This window comes from Nycticebus coucang, chromosome 4, assembly GCF_027406575.1.
Source record: "Nycticebus coucang isolate mNycCou1 chromosome 4, mNycCou1.pri, whole genome shotgun sequence".
Classification (NCBI taxonomy): domain Eukaryota; kingdom Metazoa; phylum Chordata; class Mammalia; order Primates; family Lorisidae; genus Nycticebus; species Nycticebus coucang.
In genome coordinates, this window is record NC_069783.1 from 85,175,585 (window position 1) to 85,200,345 (window position 24,761).

At 37.5% G+C, this 24,761-nt stretch overlaps 1 protein-coding gene across 1 annotated transcript in view; it reads right to left on the reverse strand.

The window, feature by feature from the left end:
- The window catches only part of CHMP3 (charged multivesicular body protein 3), a 46,507-nt gene that overhangs the window by 13,811 nt on the left and 7,935 nt on the right, over positions 1-24,761 (reverse strand). Inside the window, exons 2-3 of the mRNA XM_053588102.1 lie at positions 21,494-21,554; positions 15,451-15,630 (exon numbers count right to left, since the gene is read on the reverse strand). Coding sequence (XP_053444077.1) covers positions 15,451-15,630; positions 21,494-21,554 — 241 coding nt within the window. The remainder of the gene's footprint in view (positions 1-15,450; positions 15,631-21,493; positions 21,555-24,761) is intronic.

The window sequence follows — 24,761 nt, forward strand, 5'->3', positions numbered from 1 at the left end:
AACTAATAGAAATATTCTGAAAAGAATTTGGATTCCAATAATGAAAGTAACAAAAACAGAAGTCACTCTACCTATCACAGCCTCTTATGGGAATTACAGATAAATTTTAAAAGTCTGAAAATAATATTAGAAATGTCGTCAACAGCAAAATGTAACTCTTTGGTAGAAATGGCCCAGGAGAATAATATAGTCACAAACTAGGATGATAGTGTGGTTTTTAAAAGCCAACTTAAAATTGACACAAGGAATAAGATTATAAGAAAATAGAGAATCTTATGATGCTATTTCACAATAATGACAAATGAAATCTAACATAAGTGATATTAACCACATTCAAGGCTTAAAAGTAAAATTCTTTTAAAAGACTGAGATACTTCTTTTTGTAATTAGATTAAGAAAAATAAGTTTCCAAAGACACATCTAAGACAATAAAAAATAAAGAACAGAAAGATAAAAGAAAAAGAAGCTGGCTTGGTGCTCGTAGCACAGTGGTTACGGCGCCAGCCACATACACTGAAGTTGGCAGTTTGGAACCCGGCCCGGACCAGCTAACCAACAATGACAACTGCAACAAAAAAAGCCGGGCTTTGTGGCAGGTGCCTGTAGTCTCAGCTACTTGGGAGGCTGAGACAAGAGAATCGCTTAAGCCTAAGAGTTTGAGGTTGCTGTGAGCTGTGACGCCATAGTACTCTACCCAGGGTGTCATAGTGAGACTCTGTCTCCAAAAAAAGAAGAAGCTAGTACATTCTACAATATGGGGAACCAAAACCTAAGAGGATGACAGTCATAAAATACTGTAACAATGTACCTTTAACAAACTTTTAAAATTTAAAGTCATGCTTATATAGGACTTCTATGCTACCACTTGAAAAAACATTTTGAAGTATTTTAAAAAGACATATATGGTAGAGACAATAAAATTAAAAGAAAAGCTCAAAAGGGTGAGTTGACTCCATAAATGTAGGCTAGAGTTTTTCAACAACCGCACTTTGACAGTTTGGGTAGGATAATTCTTTTCTTGTAGGTAGCTGTTTTATTCATTCTGGAGCATTTAGTAGCACCTTCGATTTCTGCTAGCTAGATTCCAGTAGCAATACTGCTAACCCCCAGCTGTGACAACCAAAACTATCTCCAAACACTGCCAAATGCCCCTCAATGAGAGCAGTGACCAAGGCTAACAAAAGTACTACAGCTGAGATTAAATTCAGCTGTGAGCATCTCTAGCGCTAAAGTGAAAGAACTGACCAGTGCCATCTTAGGAGTTAAGTTTCGCTTTCTCTGCCATATCACTCAGTAAGTTTCACTTTCCAGACAAGCCCAGGCAATTCCCCCAAATCATGAGACAACTGCCCACCAATCAAGGACCCCCACCTAACCAATCCAGAAGCACCTCCTTTGTTTCAAACTGTGCATGCCCACCCACTGCTCCAGACCATAAGAACCCCCTGGTCCAGAGCTCGAGGCTCCTGGCCCGGATCCATTGCAGCAGAGCCCCTCATTGCAAGCTCGAGCTTGCAATAAAAGGTTCTTTTGCTTTTACATCGGACTCAGCTCCCTGGTGGTCTTTGTGGGGGATTTCGAGATCTGGGCACAAGAAAAGCACAAGGGTATTTTGGTTGAAAGGTAGTATTGGTAGAGGCACACTATCTCACTGAGAAAGGTATTTCTTCAGCACTAGGTTCTAAAATAAATTTTTTTTCTTTTTCTTTTTTTTCTGGAATAAGTAACTTTTTATTTTATTTTTTTTTCTAAAATAAATTTCTCCCTTTTTTTTTATATTAAGGAATACTAAAGTACACAAAATTAACTGACTACACTAGTAAGTGTACAGAAGTCACAGAAATAATCTTCATATGGCTATTCTTACCCATAATCAAAAAAACAAAGAATTGTATGAAAAGAGCTCAGTAAAAACATTTCTTTAAGAAGCAAAGCTGAAAGGAGTGTGAAGGTCCAGCTTGCTGCAAGGATAGGACTTTAAAATTCTAGAGGGACAAATGTCTCATGTCACTCTCATTTAATGCCAATGATATGTTCTTCTTACACTATATTTACAGAGTATAAAATAAACATTTGTATGAATTACAATTAAATTAAATACAAAACCATCATCATTTGTTAGGGAGGTAGATGATGTTTTTCCTCCCTTTAAAAATTTTTCTTTTTTCAATACTCTATATATTCCATAGTTGTTTAAAAAATTTCATTTCATGTTATGTTTGTATAGGGGAAAATAATATTTCATTTGAAAAGAAATTGCACACTGTAGAATTTGAATTTATATAAGTTTTGAAGGAGAAAACTTAAAACCACTGTGTAAACAGCACCATGGACAGATAATACGTAACAAATACATACTTATTTTAGAAAACTACTTACTGTTCAGCAAGCCTTAAAAAAACTGAATTTTAATCTTGTATATACTGAATCACAGTTAAACATTAAATGCCAAATAAAGTTCTTTCTTACCTATGATAGTCTAGTAGTCCTGAAAGATAAGGTGCCTGAAGCCAAAACAAGGAATTGGTGAAGATTAACTTTCGTTTTATGTATTTCTGTACCACTTTTAAAGTAGTATGTCTGTATCACTTCTAAATTAAAGATACTAAAAAAGTATTTTAAAATGTGTTTTGATTCAACAAATCAGTTTAAATTTCACAAATGTTATGTCTGACCAAAGATTCATACCTTGCAGACTCACTTTCTAGTACTCCAATTAAAGCACAGAAACAAAACAAAGAAAAAAGGCGAATGTAGCTAGGCATCCTTTGTCTGACATCATCATGCTGTCCCTACCATCTATGAGCTTAGATATATGTATTTTAACAAAATATATCTATAACATAAAATTATTATTTATAACCATTTTTAAATGTATAGTTAAGTGGCCTCAGTTTGTGCAACCATCACCATCTAATCTCCAGAAATTTTCTCATTTTCCCAAACTGAAACTGTACCCATCAAACACTAAATCCCCACTTACTGGCTCAGTGCCTGTAGCTCAAGCAGCTGAGGTGCCAGCCACAAACACCAGAGCTCGTGGGTTCAAATCCAGCCTGCACCTGCCAAACAACAATGACAACTACAACCAAAAAATAGCTGGGTGTTGTGGTGGGTGCCTGTAGTCCCAGCTACTTGGGAGGCTGAGACAAGAGAATCGCTGAAGCCCAGGAGTTGAAGGTTGCTATGAGCTGTGATGCCATGGCACTCTACCCAGGGCAATAGCTTGAGGCTCTGTCTCAAAAATAAATAAATAATAAATCCCCACTTACTTATCCTCCTTATCCTTGGCAACCACCATTGTACTCTGTCTCTAAATTTGTCTACTCTAGGTACCTCATGTGAGTAGAATCACACAGTATTTGTCCTTTTAGATGTTTATTTCACTCAGCATAACATCTCCAAGGTTCATCTACATTGTAGCATGTACTGTAATTACCTTCCTTTTTAAGGCCAAATGATATTCTACTGTATGGACATAACACATTCTGTTTACCCATTCATCTGCTGATAGACACCTTCCATCTTTTGGCTATTATCAGTGCTGCTACTATGAACATAGGCATGCAAATACCTGCTTGAGTCCTTGCTTTCCAAATTTTTGGGGTATATACGCAGAAATAGAATTGCTGGATTATATGGTAATTCTATTTCCTGTCCCACCTTTGAACCTCTCTTTTAACCCTCTCCCCCAATCAAAACATATTCATCATCTGTCTCATTCTGCAAGGAGCTGCTGTCAGAAAGCTGTCACTTACAAAGCATGTAATCATGACAATGTATTAATAGCTGACAAAGCTTAACAGATTATCCCTCCTAGGGCATCTGCATTTTAATAGGGGAACATCTCAAGTAAAAGGAATGACTTTGTCAAAGTGTAGCTTTTCAAAGTAGTAATAGACTAGGGGTGGGATGGGGGTCATGGTAAGACAGACAAAGACTTCTCAGGAACTCTGGTTACTCTGGAAAACTATTTCTAGTTTCCTCCTTTTCCATTCCTTTCTACTCTGTCCCAAGTTCTCTCCTGTTATCTTCTCTACTATACTTAATCTCCTAACATGCAACACTCTACTATAAACCCTCTCAACAATACTCTCCAGGGTCCCTCCAGCCAGCATTATGCTTAGGTGCTGAGGAAGCAAGGTAAACCAAACAGCCATTAATCTCATGGAGCTAGTCCGGTCAGCTCCAAGGGGAATCTCCTTTCCCTCTTAGACCTGTTCCTCCTCCTGTGTTTCCAGTGTCTTTTTTTTTTTTTTTTTTTGAAACGAGGGTCTCACTTTGTCACCCAGAGTGAAGCTCAGTGACACTCACTGCAACCTTGAACTCCTGGGCTCAATTCTCCAGTCCCAGCCTCCTAGCAGCTGGATTACAGGCAAGTCCCGCCACGTCTGGCTAATTTTTCTTTTTTTTAATAGAGACAGGGGTCTCACTATGTTCCCTAGGCTTCCAGTGTCTTTTAATGGCCCTGTTATTTTTTCAGATTCAAGGGCTCAGAGCATCTCAGGTTTGTTTATACCTTCACCAAGTCCTATTCACTCTGCATCCAGAGTAGTTCATAGCATCCTCTCTTTCACTCTGTACCCACTAGACCAATTTTTTCAGTCACCCTATCCCATGCATTACTTCTCAGGTCCCCCTGCCTCCAATCTTATTGCATTGTCCCTCCCTGCAATGTGCTTACCACGTGCCTATGAAATGAAATAAAATTCCTTGGCCTCGGCCAAGTGTAGTGGCTGACCACCTGTAATACCAGCACTTTGGTCTGGACCAGACTTTGTCTCTTTAAAAAAATTTCCTCAGGCTAACTCTCAGAATTCTGACTCCAACTTACTCTTCCAGCTTCCCCTCTCACTGCTCCCTTTCGGTCTCTCCTGTCAAACTGTTTCCTGAACACAGCCTGAAACATTTCACCATGCCTTTGTGCATCTAATCCCTTTGTACTCAGATGCCTCCCTAATTCTCCCCAAAATAGTTTTCCTCTGAACTCCCACTGCATTTCATCTGCACCAGTGCTACAGCACATCACACTTGGATCTTTTCTTTCAAAACCTTGCTTTCCTAATGGCTATATGAATTATCTTCTTCACCTCCCTGCTCATCTTCTCAAGCCATCCCTCATCCTTGCTCCGTATCTCCCAGACCATCCTATGGTGCTGTGAAGACACAGTCATGTTAACCCTTGGGCCCCCATTTTCTTCTTGGCATTATCCCCATAAACTTAGAGTAACAAGTCCCTAATTTTACTTCCACTCTTGCTAAGTTTAGCAAGAAATTTACAAACATTTGTTCATTGTTTGAATTCAAGCTCTGACATTCTTGAATGGCATACAAAAACATACAATAATGAACACCATTCAGCAAGACATTGCCATACCTGGACACGAACAAACACAGCTGTGAAACACTGATATACCAAGGTTATAAACCCTTATCAAGTTATTTGTATAGTGTTGCCAACATAAGCACATGGTGGCAAGTTTACAAATTTATTGTTGCAAACTTAGTTTTGACCTTATAGATCCTCCTGAAAGAGCTCTGGAACTCTCCTGAGTCATGGAGACGAGACCTTGAAAATCACTGTTCTAGAAAGAATACATGCAGAATTGACGAATTCCTATATGAACCTACTGCAATTTAGTTTTGACACTTCAAGTGAAGAAAAGAGCAAAATTACAAAGGTATTATTCTAGACTGCACTTTCCACAGTAAACACTCAAACAACTCACACTATTGCAAAGAAATCTGTAAAACCAGCTTAAAAGCTCACAAAAAAAATACATTGAGAAAATGTGAAATAAGCCAATGACAAACTTCTTTTGTTAAATCATTCTGCTACTCATTTAATAATATCAAGGGTATATATTAGGAAAGAACAATACCATCATTTGAAGATGCTACCAGATTTATTCTCTTCACAAACATTAACTGAGCCAGACACTGTTTTGGTAGCTGGAGATATATTAGTAGAGATATATCAGTAGACTAGATAAGGTCTCTGGTTTAGATCTCTGCAAGGAGACATTCAATTTACAAGCTCAAAATAAATGAACAAGTTAATTTCAGATACTTATAAAGGCTATAAGGAAATTAAAGGTAATGTTGTGATAGTAATAAAATAATGGTGGGGGAGGGAGGCAGACCTTAAGAAAGGCTTCACCCAACACCTGAATCTGAACCATGACTTCAATGCTTGAATGACAAGAAGGAGTGATCCATTTAAAGACGTGGGGAAGAATGTGCCTAGCAGAGAAAAAAATCAAGTGGGAAGGTTCTATGACAGAAATAAGCTCAGCTAGTTCAAGGAATAGAAAAGTCAGTATGACTGGACAGAAAGTAGAAAAGTGAAAAGCAGGAGATGAGGTCAGAGAAACTGACAGACACCCAAGGTCTTATAGATCAAACTAAGAACCGGGGTTTTCTTTTCATTTGTTTGTTTGTTTGAGACATGGTCTCACTATGTCGCCCTGGGTAGAGTGTCCTGGTGTCACAGCTCATAGTAACCTCAAACTCTTGGGCTTAAGCGCTTCTCTTGCCTCAGCCTCCCAAGTAGTGGGGACTACGGGTAAGAACCCGGGTTTTAATTTAAATGCACTGAGAAATCAGTGTTTTAAAAATAGAATACCATGATCACATATTCATTTTGTGAAGATAATTTGAATTCTGTGTAACATATGAATTATAGTTGAGTGAGTATACAAGCAAGACGACTTTTAAGAGGCTATTCTAATCCAGGCAAGACCTGATACTAGCTTGACATAGGACGTCACTATTTACATAAGTAGAAAAATATAAAGCTCTACTATAGCGGCAGTGTTATAGGACTATGAAGGAAAGGAAAGATATTAAGAATGAATCCTAGGTTTTTGGCTTGAGAAAACTGGACAGATGGTGGTTCCAATGAAGACATGAAAAAGATTGGAAGATGAGCAAGTAGTAGGGGAAAAGAAATCAAGATTGTTTTATATGAGTGTATTAATTTTGAGATAAGACATCTAAGTGGAGATGCCGACAACCCACTCAGAGATATAAAGTCAGGCTTGAAGATAAAAATTTGAAAATCAATAGCATTTAAAGGCACAGAGTTAGATGAGATCAACTAGATGAAGGAGTACAGATGAAAGAGAGCAAAGGAACAGAAGGGAGCCCTAAAGCAGCGTCTTAACATTTTAAGACCAAAGGATACTGTTTTCAATTATGATAAAGCCACAGATATTTAAAACAAACATAATATATCATTAGGGTATATATTTAAAAAATATACCCTGGATTTATGTGCAGTACATATGAGAATATTTATGTTTACAACCGAAAGGGTATGTTAGGAAAAAGACGTTTTTCATGCATATTAATGGTTATTTATTATGATTATAACTGCTTGACAAGGTATTCTGGAATCAGTACACAGGAAGAAAGGGTGAAGACAAAGCTCAAGTTTAGTAGCTCCATTAGAAATACTAAACAAGAGCAGCCCTGCGACCCACGATCCCCACCTTCCCGGACTTCTAGAAGAGCTGCACCGCGACCTGCGACAGGCACCCTCCCGGACCTCCAAAGAGCTGCACCAGGACCCGGTACCCCGCCCTCCGGGCTTCCCCACGCCCTGACCAGAAACTCCCGGAACCGCACAACCCCGCGTCCTTCCTCCTGTACCCTCCCTGCCTCCACACCAGCCCACTCCTCTGGCCAGTGACTCTGGAAGCCGTGTGCCCACCAGAGCCCTTCCTGCCTCTGTGCAGAGCCCTTCTGGCCAGAGACTGCTGGAACCTTGGGCCCTTTGTGCCAAAGTCCATGGGTACCAGGCACTCCCAGAACCATGTGCACCACCCCCCCACCCTGTCCCTGGATCTGGGGGTGTCACACTCTGGAGCTGCTCCCACAACCAGAACTCCCTGGCTGGGCAGCCCCAGAAGAGCTACACAGGGTCACTCCCTACAAAGATCCAGCAACAATAGAGTGATCCCCCCGGGGTCTAATCTGGGAGAGACACTACCCCAACTCTGAGGACGGCCAGAGGCAGAGGTGAAAACAATCGTGAGACAAAATCAACAGAAAAACTTTGGCAGTCTGAATAATCAGAGTAGATCAACTCCCCCAAGAAACAATGGGGCAGACACAGCACAAGACCCCATGCACAAACAAATAGCTGAGATGACAGAAATCGAATTCAGAATCTGGATAGCAAATAAGATGGAATTAGAATTCCAAGCAGTAACCCAAAATATGTCTCAAGAATTCATCGAATTCAAAGACCAAATGACCAAAGATTTTGACACATTGAGACAAGAAGTTGCAGCCCTCAAAGATCTGAGAAACACAACAGAATCCCTCAGTAACAGAATGGAGCAAACAGAAGAAAGGATTTCTGACACTGAAGACAAAGCTTTCGAACGCTCCCAAACTCTCAAAGAGGAAGATAAATAGAGGGCAAAAACAGATCACTCTCTCAGAGAGCTCTGGGATAATTCTAAGAAAACCAATATTCGTCTTATAAGGATCCCCAAAAGCAACAAAGTGGCTTCACAAGGCACCGAGTCTCTTCTCCATGAGATTATGAAGAAGAACTTTCCAGACATGCCAAGAGATTCTGAAATTCATTTAGCAGACAGTTTCAGAACTCCAGCACAACTTAACCCCAATAAGACATCCTCCAGACACATCATAATCAACTTCACTAAAGTTAATATGAAGGAGAAAATTCTGAAAGCAGCCAGACAGATGAAAGAAAACCATTACCTACAAGGGGAAGAGTATTAGAATAACTGCAGATCTCTATGCTGAAACCTTTCAAGCTAGAAGAGGATGGTCATCGACTTTTAATCTCCTAAAACAAAATAACTTTCAACCCAGGATCCTGTACCCAGCTAAACTGAGTTTCATTTATGATGGAGAAATTAAATACTTCAATGACATTCACATGTTGAAGAAATTTGCCATAACTAACCAGCTCTTCAGGATATTCTCAGACCTATCCTCCATAAAGACCAGCATAATCCTCCACCACAAAAGTAAACCCACCCAGAAAATTTTGATCAAATTCCAACTTGCACAGTCGCAAAATGATTAACAATGTCTACTGGACTCTCGAAAGGCTTATCAATATTCTCAATTAATGTGAATGGTTTAAATTGTCCTCTAAAGAGGCACACGTTGGCTGACTGGATACAAAAACTCAAGCCAGATATCTGCTGCATACAAGAATCTCACCTTACATTAAAAGACAAATATAGGGCGGCGCCTGTGGCTCAGTGAGTAGGGCGCCGGCCCCATATGCCGAGGGTGGCGGGTTCAAACCCAGCCCCGGCCAAACTGCAACAAAAAATAGCTGGGCATTGCGGCGGGCGCCTGTGGTCCCAGCTGCTTGGGAGGCTGAGGCAAGAGAATCGTGTAAGCCCAAGAGTTAGAGGTTGCTGTGAGACGTGTGACGCCACGGCATTCTACCCGAGGGCAGTATAGTGAAACTCTGTCTCTACAAAAAAAAAAAAAAAAAGACAAATATAGACTCAAGGTGAAGGGATGGTCATGTATACTCCAGGCAAATGGAAAGCAGAAAAAAGCAGGCGTTGCAATCCTAATCACAGATGCAATAGGCTTTAAACCAACCAAAATAAGGAAGGATGAGGATGGACACTTCATATTTGTTAAAGGCAATACTCAATATGATGAGATTTCAATTATTAATATCTATGCACCCAACCAGAACTCACCTCAATTCATAAGAGAAACTAACAGACATGAGCAAATTGATTTCCTCCAGTTCCATAGTAGTCGGAGATCTTAACACCCCTTAAGCAGTGCTGAATAGATCCTCCAAAAAGAAGCTAAGCAAAGAAATTTTAGATTTAAACTTAACCACTCAACATCTGGACTTAACAGACATCGACAGAACATTTCATCCCAACAAAACTGAATACACATTCTTCTCATCAGCCCACAGAACATACTCCAAAATCGACCACATCCTAGGCCACAAATGTAACCTCAGCGAATTTTAAAAAATAGAAATTATTCCTTGCATCTTCTCAGACCATCATGGAATAAAAGTTGAACTCAATAACAACAGGAATCTGCATACCCATACAAAAACATGGAAGCTAAATAACCTTATGGTGAAGGATAGATGGGTTATAGACGAGATTAAGAAGGAAATCACCAAATTTTTGTAACAAAACAACAATGAAGACACGAATTATCAGAACCTCTGGGATACTGCAAAGGCAGTCCTAAAAGGGAAATTTATAGCACTGCAAGCCTTCCTCAAGAAAACGGAAAGAGAGGAAGTTAATAACTTAATGGGACATCTAAGCAACTGGAGAAGGAAGAATATTCCAACCCCAAACCCAGCAGAAGAAAAGAAATAACCAAAATCAGAGCAGAATTAAATAAAATTGAAAACAAAAGAATTATACAACTGATCAATAAATCCAAAAGTTGGCTTTTTGAAAAGGTCAATAAAATAGATAAACCTTTGGCCAACCTAACCAGGAAAAAAAGAGTAAAATCTCTAATTTCATCAATCAGAAATGGTAAAGATGAAATAACAACAGACCCCTCATAAATTCAAAAAATCCTTAATGAATATTACAAGAAACTTTACTCTCTGAAATATGAAAATCTGAAATATGAAAATTTGAAAGAGATTGACCAATACCTGGAAGTACGCCATCCACCAAGACTTAGGCAGAATGAAGGCGAAATGTTGAACAGGCCTATATCAAGTTCTGAAATAGCATCAACTATACAAAATCTCCCTAAAAAGAAAAGCCCAGGACCAGATGGCTTTATGCCAGAATTCTACCAAACCTTTAAAGAAGAATTAGTATCTATATTACTAAACCTCTTCCAAAATACAGAAAAAGAAGGAATAATACCCAACACATTCTATGAAGCAAACATCACCTTTATCCCTAAACCAGGTAAAGACCCAACAAGAAAAGAAAATTATAGACCAATATCACTAATATCACTAATGAATATTGATGCAAAATTACTCAATAAGATCCTAACAAACAGAATCCAACAACACATCAAAAAAAGTATACACCACAACCAAGTGGGATTTATCCCAGGGTCTCAAGGCTGGTTCAATGCATGTAAACCTATAAATGTAATTCAGCACATAAACAAACTAAAATAAAATAAAGACCATATGATTCTCTCAATTGATGCAGAAAAAGCTTTTGACAATATCCAGCATCCCTTCATGATCAGAACACTTAAGAAAATTGGTATAGAAGGGACATTTCTTAAAGTAATAGAGGCCATCTATAGCAAACCCACAGCCAATATCATATTGAATGGAGTTAAATTGAAATCATTTCCACTTAGATCAGGAACCAGGCAAGGTTGCCCTTTGTCTCCATGGCTCTTTAACATTGTAATGGAAGTTTTAGCCATGAAGGCTACGTTGAACAGTTTGATGAGAATATTTCAGATTGTATGTGAAACCAGCACATTGTACCCCACGATTGCACAAACGTACACAGCTATGATTTAACAATAAAAAAAAAGAAATATTAAACAAGATGACATTTCATGAAGATTAAAATGTCTGACAATATCAAAGGTTGGTGAAAGGTATGGAAAAACTCTCTTGTCCATTGCTACTATAAACATAAATTAGTAAAGCCTCTTTGGAAAGCAATTTTGTAATTCTAGCAAAATTTAAACCCAGATATTTACCAGCCATTCTACCCAGTATATAATTGTCTTAAACCTTTATACAAAATTGAAAACAACCTAAATGTTATTCCATCCAGTACTTCAAATGAATGAACTACCTCTACATTTATTATTCAAAATCACAATGATAAACAGGGGGAGAAGATGTGGGAAGGTGTATCTAGCACGATGCCATTTATACAAATTTTAAGATTCATAATTGTGGTTTCCTCTGGGGATGATGGGAGAGAAGAGAATGAAATTGAGAAGGGGCATTAAAGGAGCTTCAACTTAAGTAATAATGTTTTATTTCTTTTATAATATAAAAGCAGGAAAATACAACAAAATATTAAACTTTATCTGTTCCAGATAACAGGCACAGAAGCATTTAATATATTATCCTCTATGTTTTCATCTTCAAAACTGGGGAAAAGAGTTATACATACACTGTTTTATTTACAGGGGAAAAAAGGCAAAATAAGCAAAGTGTTTTCTGATGTTGGTTCAGTAAAGCCAATAGAGAAAAATTTTTAAATAAGCTTATCATAATCAATTTAACATGCATCTTTTCAGCATGTTACAGGAAAAATAAGGAACAAATATGCAACTTTCAAAGCTGGCTGTTAAGAGTCAAAAGTATTTACTCAAGCTTTTAAAATGACAGATAAGATTACACTATTGCTTTATGGCACTGAATACTCAGCTAGATCAAAAGGCATTATCTAAGTAATATATTCAGTATTTAAAGGCCTAAATTCCTCACTTTAGGACACAACTTATCTTTATAGGTGAAGATAATCTTTATAGTTTTTTAATAAGATGTGGTACAGTATGTTTTATATATATACATACATACATACATATATACATACAGTTTTTGGCCAGGGCTGGGTTTGAACCCACCACCTGCGGCATATGGGGCTGGTACCCTACTCCTTTGAGCCACAGGCACCGCCTGTGTTATATTTTTTTATTCCTTTCCAACCCATAATTATTCTCTTCAGTATCTCAAAAAAGAAATTAATGGCACATTCATTGTTAGACATATTTAAAAACACATTGAAAAATGTTAAAATTGAACATGAAGAAATACTTTCTGAGCCAAATACAAATAAATAATGCATTTGGCACCATCCTATAAATTTAAAATATTCAGTCTTCTAGCTTCTTACAACAGATAAAATGTATCTATCTAATGAAATATGCATCAATAGAGTAGGTGATAGAAAGCTGAAGATACTCTTTAGTGAAAAATTTCTCCATCATTTCTTTTTTTTTTTTGAGAGCCAAGGTCTTTTCATATTGGCCAAGCTAGAGTGCAGTGACTATTACAGGTACAGTTATTACAAACTGCACCTCCAAACTCCTGAGCTCAAATGATCTTCCCACCTGGGACTACAGGTGCATGCCACCACACCCAGCTTCTCCAGAATTTCTGAATCTGTATTCAATCTAAATATCCCAGTCACTTTGCTACCACTGTCAAGAACTATAATTCTGAGTTAAGACTTCCTAATTTGGGTGGCGCCTGTGGCTCAAAGGAGTAGGGCGCCGGCCCCATATGCTGGATGTGGCGGGTTCAAAGCCAGCCTCGGCCAAAAATTGCCAAAAAAAAAAAAAAAGAATTCATAATTTAATGAAAAAATGCTCATCATCCTTAATCATCAGAGAAATGCAAATCAAAACCACTGTGAGATATCATCTAACTCCAGTAAGATTAGCCCACATTACAAAATCCCAAAACTACAGATCTTGGCGTGGATGCGGAGAGAAGGGAACGCTTCTACACTGCTGGTGGGAATGCAAGCTAATATGACCTTTTTGGAAAGAAGTTTGGAGAACACTCAAGGAACTAAGAGTAGACCTACTGTTCGATCCTGCAATTCCTCTGCTAGGTGTATACCCAGATGATCAAAAATCATTTTACAACAGACATTTGCACCAGAATGTTTACTGCAGCCCAATTCATAATAGCCAAGACATGGAAACAGCCCAAGTGCCCATCAACCCAATCCAAACTGTGGGATTAACAAACTGTGGTATATATACACTGTGGAATACTATACAGCCATAAAAAAGATGGAGACTTCACATCTTTTCTGTTTATCTGGGTGGAGCTGGAACATATTCTTCTTAGTAAAGTATCTCAAGAATGAAAAAAAAAGTATCCAATGTACTCAATACTACTATGAAATCAATATATAATCACCTATACACCCATATGAATGGCAAAACATAACTATAGTCCAGAAAGTAGAAGGGAAGAGGAGAGAGGGGGAGGGCAGGGGGGAGGGCATTTGGGGGAACCTCACCTAATGTGCATGATGCAATGGTACATTTAGAAACTATTAAGAAATGAGTATAATTGTGATAGATGTGTTACTTAGTTCAATGTAAGCATTTCACATTGTATATCAAAGCAGTACCCTGAACCCCATAAATGCATAAATGTACAAAGTAATGATTTAATAAAAGAAAAGAAAAGAAAAGAAAAAAGACTTCCTAATTTAAGGTCAGGCACAGTGCCCCATGCCTATAATCCTAACACTCTGGAAGGCTGAGGTGGGTGGATTGCCCTGAGCTCACAGGTTCAAGACCAGTTTAAGCAAGAGATCCTGTCTCTAAAAATAGCCAGATGTTGTGGCAGGTGCCTGTAGTCCCAGCTACTCGGGAGGCTGAGGCAAGAGAATCGCTTAAGCCCATGAGTTGGAGGTTGCTGTGATATATGACGCCACAGCCCTCTACCAAGGGTGACAAAGTGAGACTCTATCTCAAAAAAAAAAAAAAGAAAGAAAGAAAAGAAAAAGACTTTCTAATGTAAAGAATAAGAAAAGAAACCACCTGGATGTAAAATTTAACCTGTGACTCAAGCCATCACTAACATGGAAACAGATACCTGTGAAAGACCACAAATAGCACGGTGCTAGATACTGAAAGGAAATAAAATGGTGTTTATTTTAATTTTAAATACCATGGGTTTTTAAAAGTCATCTAAAATTCATGGTTCACATGTATGCTGAATACCCATTATGTGGCCTGCAGATTCCTAAGATGTGAGGAAGCATTACGTAGACAGTCAGCCATAGGGCAGAAAAGGAGGCAGCTGAAAGCCAAAGCTACCCAACTTGGTTTAAAATTTTCTCTGGGAAAATTTGCTCTTGGCCAAGGCTTAGAGGAAATTTGTCTTCATCCTCCCTCTCATATACAGGCCGGCCTCTTACCCTTACAACTCAATTCTTAGGTCACTTGATAACATTGTTCAATTTACCCTAACTTCCAAACAAAGTAGATTTTTATTTTTACTTTGAAAACGATGGCAAAAGAAATGAATAATAAAATAATTATTACTATATTTTGTATTAGATCTAACTAAGACAATACAAAAAATAAAAAAAATTAGGCTCAGTGGCCCATGTTTGCAATCCCAACACTTTAGGAGACATAGGTGGGCAGATAATTTGAGGCCAGAAGTTTGAGATCAGCCTGGGCAATACAGTAAGTCTCTCTCTATATAAAAAATTAAGTATTAGCTGTGTATGGTAGTGTGCTCCTGTAATCCCAGCTACTTGGGAGACGGGATGGGAAGATTACTTGAGCCCAAGAGTTTGATACTGCTGTGAGTTATGATGACATCACTGCACTCCAGCCTGGGTGACAGAGTGACCTGTACCTAAAAAAGTAAAAAATAAAAACCAGTGCTGAGTTCTTCCTATTCAAGGAAACCCATATTGGTAGTAATAGTGACAACATCTGCATTACAAGGTGACTATAAGGTAACTGCAACCTTACCAAGTTGATTCTTCATACCCATAAGCACCGAGTTCATGTGCGCTTTGGATGCATAGAGTTTGCTCACAGCCTTCCTTGACCTGATCATCTCCTTGGCCAAAACTACACAGACATCCTTCTGACCCTTCTTGGCAGCATCTTTCACAGATCGTTTCACTTTTTCTTCTTCTCTTTGGATATCTAAATTTAGAACAAAACACCAAAAATCAAGGGTAAATCTGATTAATTGAAAATAAATCTGAAATCCATTCTTAACATGATATAAATGTGTCTATTAAAAACACAGGGGAATACAAATGAAATCGAAACAATGTGGTAGACAGTCATCATTTCTAGAAACATTAAAGTGGTTTAAAAGTTAAAAGAAAAGTATGATTTCATTATACTTGACAAAATTTCAAAACACCTTTGCAAACACATTCTAACATTTGTTGATATTGCTCTAAGGACTTTAAAAATATTGTAAATGCATTCCTGAGCTTATTCCAATAATCAACAAGTAGTATTCCTACTTGTTGGAATTACAGAAGTACAATTTTCATGCAATCACTAATGATTTACAAAAACTTGTAATTTAAAGAAACCCTGAATATATTAAAAGTCTCATATTGGCATCAGATAGAGGTAAGGTCTACATTATATCTCTTATGACTATCATTTTTTATAATTTTGAAAACTGTAATAAAACACACGTAACATAAAATTTACTATCTTAATCATTAGGTGTACAATCCAGTAGTATGAAATATAGTCACATTATTGTACAACTATTACTACTATCCAGAACTTGCTTTCATCTTTTAAAATCGAAACTCTGTTCCCATTTAACAGTAAGTCTCCTCTATTCCCCCTTCCCTCTGCAAACCACCATTCTACTTTCTGTCACTATAAATCTGACTAGGCTTGGTACTTCATATAAGTGCAATCATATAATACTTGTCTTTTTGTAACTTGCTTATTTCATTTAGCATAATGTCCTCAAGGTTTATCCACATTTTAGCATGTGCTAGAATTTCCTTCCTTTTTAAGGCTCAATAATACTATGTTGTATATTTATACCATATTTTACTTAACCATTCACCTGTTCATAGACATCTGGTTTTTGTGAACAATGTTATAAACTAAAAATATCTCTGAAAGACTTTGCTAAACTAAAAATATCTCTGAAAGACTTTGCTTTCAATTCTTTTGTGTATATTCTCAAAAGTGGAGAGGTAATTCTATTTTTGATTTTTGTGGATGTGCCATACTGTTTTCTATAGTGGCTACATCAGTTTATATTCGTAGCAACAATGCATAGGGTTCCAATTTCCCCACATATTTATTCAACACTTGTTGAGTTTTGTTGTTTGATTATAGTCATCCTAAAGGTGGTATCAAACTGTGGCTATGCCTTGCATTTCCCTAATGATTAGTAAAGTTGCACATCTTTTCATGTGGTTATTGAGCATTTGTATAGCTTTTTGGAACAATTCCAAAAGTATATTCAAGTCCTCTGAACATTTCCAAATCGAGTTTTTCTATTGTTGGTGAGTTTTATAAGCTCTGCATATATTCTCGATGACAATCCCTTAGCAGATAAATTATCTGCAAACACTTTTTACCATTCTATGAGTTGCTAATTTTTCCTGTTGATAAGTATCTCTTTATGCACAAAAGTTTTCAATTTCATGAAGTCCATTGTCTATTCTTCTTTATTTGTTATGGTATTTATTTGGTTTTAAGACAAGAGTCTTGCTCTGTCACCCTGCTAGAATGCAGTGGTGTCATAGCAGCTCACAGTAACCTCAGACTCCTGGGCTGAAAGGATCCTCCTATCTCAGGCTATGGAATGGCTGGGACAACTGGCACACACCACCATGCCTCACTAACTTTTGTCTATTTATTGTAGAGACAAGGTCTCACTCTTGTTCAGGCTGATCTCAAACTCCTGACCTCAAGCAATCCGCCTCAGCCTCCCAAAGTCCCAGACCAGTTTGTCTATTCTTAATATTGTGAAGTTTTGCCCTACATTTTTTCCTAAGAGTTTTATAGTTTTAACTCTTAAAGTCTTTATCCAATTGAGTTATTTTTGTATACAATGTTAGGTAAGGGTCCAAATGCAATCTTTTGTATATAGATATCCAGTTTTCCCAATACCATTTGTTGAAAAGACTACCCTTTCCCCCAGTGAATGGTACTGGCAACATTGTTAAAAACCAAGTGACAACAGACACTTGGTTTTAATTCCATTCCAAATTTTTTTTTTTTTTCAATTTTCAAGTAAAGCTTTATTCTTTTAACTCTCCATTCCAAATTTATGTATCTGTCTTTACAACAGTACTACACTGATTTTTTTTTCCTTTGTAGCTCTGCAGTAAGTTCTGAAATCAGGAAGTAAGTCCTCCAACTTTGTTCTTTTTTTTCCAACATTATTTCTATATTCAGGGTCCACTTCTGAAAAAAAGTCATCAACCTTGTTTTCTTTTTTGCTTTGTCACCCAGGGTAGAGAGCAGTGACAGTATCAAAGCTCACTGAAGCTTCAAACTCCCAGGTTCAATTAATCCTCCCAACTTAGCCTCCCGAGTAGCTGGGACTATAGACGCATGTCACCACAACCAGTTTTTTTTTTTTTTGGAGACAGTCTCACTTTGTCGCCCCTGGTAGAGTGATGTGCCGTTATAGCTCACAGCAACCTCCAACTCTTGGGCTCAAGTGATTCTCTTGCCTCAGACGCCCAAGTAGCTGCGACTACAGGCACTTACCACAACGCCCGGCTATTTTTAGAAATGAAGTCTTGCTCTGGCTCAGGGTGATCTCGAACCCATGAGCTCAGCCGATCCACCACTTTGGCCTCCAGAGTGCGAGGAGTACATACGTGATCCACTGCGCCTGGTCCACATCCAGCTATTTAAAAAATACTCTTTGTAGAGCAGTCTCACTGTGTTGCCTAGGCTGCTATCAAACTCTTGGCCTCAAGCAATCTTCCTGCCCAGGCTCACAAAGTGCTAGGATTGCAGGTGTGAGGACACTTCACCTGGATGTCATTAGGATTTTGACAGGGCTTGCATGAATCTGTGAGACTGTTTTGGGTAGTACTTATATCTTAATATTAAGTCTACAAACAATATTAAAATCTATGAACATGGATTGTCTTTCCATTTATGTATGTCTTATTTCTTTCAGCAATGTTTTGTAGTTTTTATTATACAAATCTTTCACGCATTTGGTTAAATAATTTCCTAAGTATTTTATTCTTTTTTATGCTAGTGCAAAATAGGTTTTCTTAATTTCCTTTTCAGATTGTCCATTTTTAGTATATAGAAATGCAACTGATTTTATTTTGTATCCTGCTACTTACTTTTTTAAAGTAGTTCTAATAGTCGTGGGGTTGTTTTGGTATTATATTTAGGGTTTTATACACACTTATGATACCTGTGAACAGCAATCTTCTTATTTCTTCCTTTTCTATTTGGATCCTTTGTACTTAATCAAACTGCATAATTCAGTGGTTCTCAACCTTCCTAATGCTGTGGACCTTTAATACAGTTGAGAACCCCTGGCCTAATTTCTCTGGCTAGAACTTCAGTACTATGTTTAAGAGAAATGGCAAAACTGAACATATTTCCCTTGTTCCTGATCCTAGAAGAAAAGCCTTCAGTCTTTCACTATTTAGCACAAAATCCCCTGTGGTTATTTTCATATATGCCTTTTACTATGTTAAGGTAACTTTCTTCTATTATTTCAAGGTTCTTATCATGAAAGGGTGTTGAATTTGTCAAATGCATTTCCTGTACCAATTGAGATAATCAGGTGAGTTTTTCTCCCTTTATTCTGTTAATGTGATATATATTACTTTGGTCAATTTCTGAATATTGAATCACCATTGCATTACAGGATAAATCACATTTGGCCATGATACATAATCCTTTTAATATGTTGCTGGATTTGGTTTGCTAGTATTTTGTAGAGGATTTTTGCACCAATGTTCATAAGGAGATGTTAGTCTCTAGTTTTCTCACAGCATCTTTGTCTGATTTGGTGTCAAGGCAGTGCTAGCCCCATAGAATGAGTTCATCAATTATTTTAAAGTTTGAGATGAACTGGTGTTAGTTCTTCTTTGAATGTTTGGTAGAATTCATCAGTGAAGCTATCAGCTCCAGGGCTTGTTTGTCAAGATGTTTTTTATTATTATTATTATTATTATTACTGACTCAATCTCCTTACTAGCTGTTTAAAAATCCTCATCTGCTAATTCAATCACCTGGCTTTCTCTGGGTCTATTTCTCTTGCCTGACTTTTCTTCTGTTTGAGGGTCACATTCCCCTGCTTCTTCATAGTAATTTTTCACAGGATATTGGCCATTGTGACTGCCTCGTTGTTGGGTGTCTGAATTTTGCAGTCCTCCACTGGACAATGTTAAGCCCAACTTTGTCAGGCAGTTAAGTTACTTGCAGGTCAGCTTTCTAGTCTTATTTTTAAGTCTTGTTTGTTGGTATGGGCTTATGGGTAGCCTTTACTCTAGGGCTACCTTACCCTTAGTACTAAGGTGTGACTGTTTTGAGGTCTCTACTGAATGCCCCAGAAGTTCAACAAAGTCTCTTTACTATGTCTAATCAGAATTCAGCTACCTCTCAACCTTTTATAAGCTCTGAGAATTGTTCAGCTTATACTTTCTTGGAGTTGTTCTGTTCTCTGTAATTCTTTTTTGCCCAGTGTCTTCAAGTTTCATTCTAAGTAAACACAGCTTAGTGTTCAGCCAAAGATGCAAAAAAAATCCTATGCAGATACTTGAAATACTGAGTATTTCCCTTCCCTTCTTTCTGAAACACTGCCCCACAAATCCCAGCCATTTCAGCCTCCCTGAACCCTGATTTCTGCCTCCTCAATTCAGTGAAACCTCTATGTTCTGTTTAGAATCTCCTTCTATGGGCTTTGATCCTACAAATATCTCTAGGCAGAAAGACAGGTCCATATTACGGCTTTCTGTTTCTTTTCTCTCAGTGATCACAATTCTGTATGGCCAGCTATTTTTGAAAACAGCTATTTCATAGATTTTTCATACTTTTTTCTTTCTTTCTTTGTCCAAATTTTTCTTTACAATAGGAGTGCAAGTTCAAGTCCAGAACCAATTTACTCCATTATGTCTTGGAATGGAATTCTCCTCTCCATTTTTTTTTTCTTTTAAAAGAGACAGAACCTCGGGGGCGGCGCCTGTGGCTCAAGGAGTAGGGCGCCGGTCCCATATGCTGGAGGTGGCGGGTTCAAAACCAGCCCCGGCCAAAAACCACAAAAAAAAAAAAAAAAGAGACAGAACCTCACTATGTCGCCCTCAGTACAGTGCTGTGGCATCATAGCTCACAGCAACCTCAAACTCCTGGGCTTAAGCGATTCTCTTGCCTCAGCCTCTCAGTAGCTGGGACTACAGGCGCCCACCACAATGCCTGGCTATTTATTTGTTGCAGGTGGCACCAGCCAGGTTTGAACCTGCCAACCTCGGTATATGTGGCTGGCGCTGTAACCACTGTGCTATGGGCACCAAGCCAACAGCAGTTACTTTCTGACCAACCTTCAATTCTTTATAAGGCAGTGATATTGAGATACATTTACGGTATTAATTCCTCTCCAATCATAGAAGTCTTAAAAATCATCGAAGTTTTAAACGTTACCATCTCTTTGCAAATCACCTTAATTAAAAAGTGGGACTCAAAAAAACCTAATTTTATTTAGAAATACATTTTTCTCAACTTACAGTCATGCTAAGATAAACAGTGTAGTAATAATGGAATTGCATTCTTTCTTATACGCAATTTATTTTATTTCAATTCCATAAAAGACATTTCTTTTATGGAAGAAGAGCAAGAGGTTTCTTTTGCTCTTACATAAAGTTTCTCTTAATCATCTCTTTTTAAATAGTAATAGAATTAAAAAGCAAAATCAGTAGAGTTGTAAATAATATAGGACTAACTATGTCTTACAATATGTAAATGCACTTTATTTTTATGAACTGAAGCAAAACATGCCAAGAGAGTGGAGAAGAGGAGACATAAAATGATAATTTACCTCTTATTTGCCTGTCAACAACTCTCATTTCCTTTCGTATCTTCAATGACCATTCATTGACCTGGGAAAGATTTTAGAAAAAGAATTACAAGAGAAGCCAACATTCCTAATTCAATCACTTTAAAAGAATTTTATAATAATTCTACATTTATTCCAGATCAAAAATAAAGCCATTTTCAAAGGTATAACTTTAGAGCCAAATTCTACTTTAAAAAATTCTCATCTTTTTATTCACAGTACATAGAAGTTGTAAGCTATTCAAAGAATCTTATCTAAAGGCAGGAAGTAAGAAGTACTTTATATAAAACCTAGGGAGTATGGCATTCTGTGGGTACCCAAAGAATTTATCAAGAAGATTTTTGAAATCTTCAAAATCCCAGAAGATTTTCAAGATATGCATAGGCACAGATAGTATTAAGGGCTTCAGAAGACGTTCATCTTTAACATGTAATCAGTTCAAAAACTGCTTTACCTATTGTAAGAATGCATCTTTTCTTTCTTCCCTTTAACAATAATACATTTCCATTTTACAAAAGAAGAACATTCCCCCACCCACGTCTCCTATTACCACAGTATAGTTCCCTGATGGGCAAAAAACTCTGAAGCTCTGAACATACAGCTGACTGAAAATACCATATTAGTGTAGGTGTTGAGAAAGTAGTAAACGACTCTACCGATTACTAAATTGTTATACAAATGAATTGTTTTCTTTTTTTTTTGAGACAGAGCCTCAAGCTGTCGCTCTGGGTAGAGTGCCGTAGCATTACAGCTCATAGCAACCTCCAACCCTTCCTGGGCTCAAGCGATTCTCTTGCCTCCGCCTCCCAAGTAGCTGGGACTACAGGCGCCCACCACAACGCCTGGCTATTTTTGGTTGCAGCCGTCACTGTTGTTTGGCAGGCCTGGGCTGGATTCGAACCCACCAGCTCAGGTGTCTGTGGCTAGCGCCTTAGACACTTGAGCCACAGGCGCCGAGCCCAAATGAACTGTTTTCTAATGCTTCACTTTTCAAAAAAAAAAAATTTGAAGGAAAACCTGAGTTGTCAGCTGATTAATCATTAAAAGTCAATTTTATATTAAATCACTGTGTGCTTCTTGGCAGATGACTCAGAGAAGGGACAATGCCATAACAAAACTCTTTCTATTATCATTTGTTTATTGTATTAACAGGGATTCCTAGCACTTGAGCCTAATAAATCATAAAAGAGAAATAGAATTGATGGTGAATCTTTTTAGCATTCATTCATATAGTATTCACCCATGGACACAAACTAAATGACATAAAAAGTCCATATCATTAGAAGATACATTTTTAATAAATTTCACTTTTAATATTTAATAATTATTTAACAAAATCTGTAAAATATTTTTATGCAACAATAATAGTAATAATTTATGGAAGTTGTTGGAATCAAAATGGACTAGTGTTTAAAAAACCCTAACCCAGCTGGAAAAGACTAAGAAGTGAGGGTTCTTCACATTTGCATGCCTTAACAAAAATTATTGCAAACGACTACAAAAACCACAACCTTACACAAAGGCCACCACAACTTTACACAAAAAATACTTCTGCAAGGACTTCTGCCTAGCAACTGCCTGTCCAACCTCAGACTGTCATCACCCTTGTTATTGGTCTTTCTAGCCAAGGATAATCATTTCAAAACAATTGTGTAATCCTTTTTTTCTTTAAAAACCTTTACCTTCATTTACCTCCATGAATACACATACAGTTTACTATTCCCACTTTAATGCTCTAGTCTCAAATAAACATTTTCTTTTAGAGAGCCTCTCTGCTTTTTATTTATTTAAATTGACAAACTGTACTCGGCAGAAATATTTAAGCATTTAAACTGTATATGATTATACAATTGTTTTAATTTTCTTTTTTTTTTTTTCTTTTAAGAACTACCAAGTAGGGCAGCGCCTGTGGCTCAGTGAGTATGGCGCTGGCCCCATATACTGAGGGTGGCGGGTTCAAAACCAGCCCCTGCCAAACTGCAACAAAAAAGTAGCCAGGTGTTCTGGTGGGCGCCTGTATTTCCAGCTACTCGGGAGGCTGAGGCAAGAGAATCGCTTAAGCCCATGAGTTGGAGGTTGCTGTGAGCTGTGACGCCATGGCACTCTACCAAGGGTGATAAAGTGAGACTCCGTCTCTAAAAAAAAAAAAAAGAAAGAAAGAAAGAAAAGAACTACCAAATAAAATGGACAATTTTAAAAATATAATGTTAGGTTTATGTACATTTTTTGCAAGTGAAATTATATAATAAAATTAACCATTTTAAAGTGGTTAATTTTAAATTCAGTGGCATTTAGCACATTTACAACGTTGTACAACCACCAACTCTCTAGGTTCAAAACACTTTGAACAATTCAGAAGAACACACTATATACCCTTTAAATAATCTTTCTACCACCCCCCAAATCCCCCCAAACATTAATTTACTATCTCAATGGAACTGAATATTTCATATAAAAGGAAGCATACAATGTGTGACCTTTTGTTTCTGGTTTCTATATTAAATGAGATGTTTTCAAGGTCATCCATGTTGTAGCATGTAACAGTCACCTTAGAAGCACTCCCCTTAGGAAGCTATGCACTGATGCCAGAATCTAGTCCACCCTTCAAAGCCAGCTTAGAACTCTTTTTCTGGAATGGCTACCAGAGCTGTCATTGTATGAAGTCTGACAATTAAGTCTGAAAACTCGTCCTTGAAAATGTGCTACATAACTAATTGCTGAGTGAGTATCACTACATTCACCAGATGATCAAGAGAAGTACTCTTAAGATGACTGTAGGGATATTCAGGAATAAGGTATGTAGCACTTTTTCTAGGATGAGTTCACAAATTTGTCAGACTTCATATGCCTTAAAGTGCAATTTCATGTCTTTTCACAGTGGAGTCACTATTTTACATTGCCACTGGCAATGTAAAACATTCCTATTTCTCCACATCTTATCAATACCTGTTATTTTCCAGTTATTTGTGATAGTTGATTTGCTAAGTGTGAAGTAGTATCTCACTGTGGTTTTGATTTGCATTTTCTTTTTTTTCCTCAGTAAAACAGATAGGCCTTTTTATTATGAAATGGTATTAACAATTATATATAAATGGCTCTGATTTGTATCTGATAATAATCCAGTTTTCATATGTGAACACTAAGTGAACTGCATTTTTTTAAATGCCTAATGAAGTTATACATCTTTTCACGTGCTTATTGGCTATTTGTATGTCTCCTTCAGAGAACTGTCTACTTATGTCTTCTGTTC